The following is a 3138-nucleotide window of genomic DNA, read 5'->3' as shown; positions in this document are numbered from 1 at the left end:
AGCTTCTCCACATCCTTGTTGAATTGTGGAGCCCAAAACTGGACGCAGTACTCCAGCTGCGGCCTCACCAAGGCCGAGTACAAGGGGAGAACGACGTCCCGGGATTTGCTCGAGAAGCATCTACGGATGCAAGCCAGCGTTTTGGTCGCTTTACTAGCCGCAGCATCACACTGAAGGCTCATGTTCATCTTGTGGTCAATCATGACCCCCAAATCCTTTTCGTCCATAGCGCTAGCCAGAGTAGCACAGCCGATCCTATAAGCATGCTGCGGGTTTTTCCTCCCAAGGTGGAGAACCTTGCATTTTTCGGTGTTAAACGCCATCGAGCTCTTGTCCACCCATTTTCTGAGCCTGTCAAGGTCAGCCTGGATCGCCCTCCTGCCCTCGGGTGTGGATGCTTTACCCCAGAGTTTGGTGTCGTCAGTGAACTTGGCCAGTTCGCTTCTAACTCCAATGTTCACATCACTGATGAAGATGTTCAATAGTATTGGCCCAAGGACAGAGCCTTGGGGGCCCCGAGTGGGGGATCCTCCTGGCCCGGGAGCTGGGTTACCATGTGAGGGGACCTGACAGTCTGGAAGAGAGGTCAGAGCACAAGGGAGGGAACTGCAGCTGAATCCGTGCCAGACATCTGCTCCCTGGCCCCACTCACATGAGGGTTGGGAGAACAGGATCCTAAAGCCGCGTGCCAGAAAACTTCACAGAACTGCATGGCTCTGTGGGGGCCAGACCTTCACAAGAGCCACCCACGTGCATCCAGGCAGACTGCCTCCAAAACCCTTCTCCAGCCTCGTGTCTCGTGGATCCCAACCCCATGACTTGAAAGTGAGTGCCAGCACGGTCACGCAGCACTATACCAGGTCTAGCCTGGGTACCCAGAGCCGGCCACACTCCCTGCATCACAAGGGGCACAGACAACTGGTGGGGCTGTGAGCCATCCAGGGGCAAGTCCTGGATTTTGCCCCCTCACTGGCAGCCCACACTAGTTATAGCATTAGCAAGACCAGCCAGCTCCTGGCTGCATCCTGCGCCTGCATGCCAGGGAGGGTGAGCCAGCACTCAGGGTTACACGTGCCAGCCTGGGCCCAGCAGGTCGGGCAGGAGTTGTACCCACCCAGAGAAAAGCCCCAGGCTCTTCTTCCTTTCACAACAGCAGCCAGGTCTGGAGGCTGCCATGTTTCCTCCCCCCCACCGTAATTTTTAGCCCAGTGTTTTGCTTTAAAACTATTCGTGGGAGCCAGAAACGTTGACCACTTGCTGTGCTGGCCACAGGGAGAACAGGAAATACTTGACGGATGCCCAGCATTATGTAAAGCGCTGGATAAACACAGCCTCTTCCAGCCTCCTGCTCTCCCTGTGAAATCCTGTGCCTATTTAACGGAGAGGGGCGTGAAGTCAGTAACGCTCAAAGCTGCAGCAACGGAGCTGGGAAGAACCCGAGAAAACCGATGACTGCCCTTCTGCTTTCAGCACCGGGCCAACACCGCTGGTAGAGGGCCGGGGAGACCGCACAAGACCCGCAGCGAGATGCGCCACCGTCACATCGCTGCTTCGTAGGTGCCCAGCCACTCGGCTTCTCAAACCTGAATCCAAGTTTTTTTTTCCCCCGGCTAAAATAACTGGCCGTGTTCTCAAAATAAAGAGGGTTTCCATGGCAATGGCTGTATTTACTCCTGGGTGGGTTGCGAGTGAGTTAGCGGCGCCAGCAACAGGCTACTCGCTGCGCCTCCATCTTTCGTGCACAAACTCTGTTTGGATGGAAAATTGTTTTGGCTCCGAGTTGCTTGCTTCCTCGGTCCCGCTCACCGAGCCGGCAGGGCCTGAGATGGAGAGCCTCTGCCCATTCGTACACCCCCATCCACCGCCAGTGCTCAGCGGGATGCACGGGCTGTGTGTGCACCGGCCTCTGACCGGGGGTTCAGACAGCTGCTGGGACTCTGCTGAAGATGCTCGTGCTGGAAATGCCACAAGGATGAGCAGAAAGGGTCCATCACAAAGCAGCGCTGGGCACACAGGCAGCACATGGCAGCTCTACAGCCTCCTGCGCCCCTGGGAGACGTGTAGGAAACTCCTCCACCCACTTTGCTGACGGGGACAGAAAGCCCGGGTCGCAAGAAGCCTGTGCGCCAAACTGCACACGCATTCCTCCATGTGCTCAGTGTTACACGCTGCACACACGTGCACACATGACAGCTTAGCCCAGGAGCAAGAGTGCCCGCGAGCCAGTGACGGAGCTGGGATCTGCAGAGTTTCCTGGCAATGCAGGCTCTGGTAGGGAGCTGCTACGCTAATAAGCAAGGGAGGCTGGAGCAGATGCAACGTTGGATGTCGGCCTGAGAAACAGCTGGCCTCCGTGGCTGGAGTCTCGTCTATTATTTATTAGGAGAAATGGGTTTCAAAGAGTCTTTCGACCTTGAGACTCTGGGATTGGCGCAGGCACACGCACTGGCATGAACCTACTGCCAAGCTCATCCTCCCGGACCACGGCCCGCGGCTCTGGGCTCCCCTTATGGAACAAACCCCTCCAGGAAAAAAGCCACAGGCAGGGTCAGGATCCAGGGGAGGTGCCCGCTTTCGACTGTAGTTTTGGCAGCGCGAGGGGAAGCCTGGAAGGGGCAGTCTGGAAGAGGAAGAGTTCACACGCAGCCCTGTGCACCTTCCACCTCTGCCCTCTCCCAAGCTGGCAGACGGGTTTGTTTTTGGGTGGGGGGAGGCAAAGTTTGCTGCCCGCGCGCTCTCAAAGACGCCCCCGCGGCTCCCTCCCTGCAGGGGGGCAGCCCCCTGCGCCCGCGCCCGCGCCCGCGCCCGCGCCCAGCGGCAGCCAGGACCCCGCCACACGCTCCGGGACGCTTCCCCCGGGCCCGAGCCGCTCTGCGCCCCGCGCACTCACCTTGCAGCTGGGCGGACAGAGCCTCCTGCTGCTGCCGGTGCTTGAGCGCCAGCGCCTCGGCGCCGCGCACCTTCCGCTGCAAGTGGCCGTAGAGGAAGGCGCCGGCGCCCAGGCAGGCCAGCGCCGCCAGGCAGAAGCCGGTCTGCAGCAGCCCCTTCTGCCGCCGCGAGCACATGCCGGTGCCCATGGCCGCCCGGCTACAGCCCCGGGCCCGGCCCGAGCCCCGCTGGCCCCATGGCGGGGGCGGC

At 60.0% G+C, this 3138-nt stretch overlaps 1 protein-coding gene across 4 annotated transcripts in view; it reads right to left on the bottom strand.

Moving 5' to 3' along the window:
* LOC109314399 (Golgi integral membrane protein 4-like) overlaps positions 1-3105 on the bottom strand; it is a 62618-nt gene extending 59513 nt beyond the window's left edge. For 2 of the 4 annotated variants that reach the window (XM_019541560.1, XM_019541559.1), the window contains exon 1: positions 2891-3105. In XM_019541560.1, coding sequence (XP_019397105.1) covers positions 2891-3077 — 187 coding nt within the window. In that variant the 5' untranslated portion in view covers positions 3078-3105. The remainder of the gene's footprint in view (positions 1-2890) is intronic. The other 2 variants (XM_019541558.1, XM_019541561.1) reach the window with 2 other exon arrangements.
* Between the last annotated feature and the right edge of the window lie 33 nt (positions 3106-3138).

Source organism: Crocodylus porosus, unplaced genomic scaffold, assembly GCF_001723895.1.
Source record: "Crocodylus porosus isolate Cpor-Errol unplaced genomic scaffold, CroPor_comp1, whole genome shotgun sequence".
Classification (NCBI taxonomy): Eukaryota; Metazoa; Chordata; order Crocodylia; family Crocodylidae; genus Crocodylus; species Crocodylus porosus.
The sequence above is the reverse complement of the archived record's forward strand: the minus strand, read 5'-3'. Positions and strand labels throughout refer to the sequence as shown.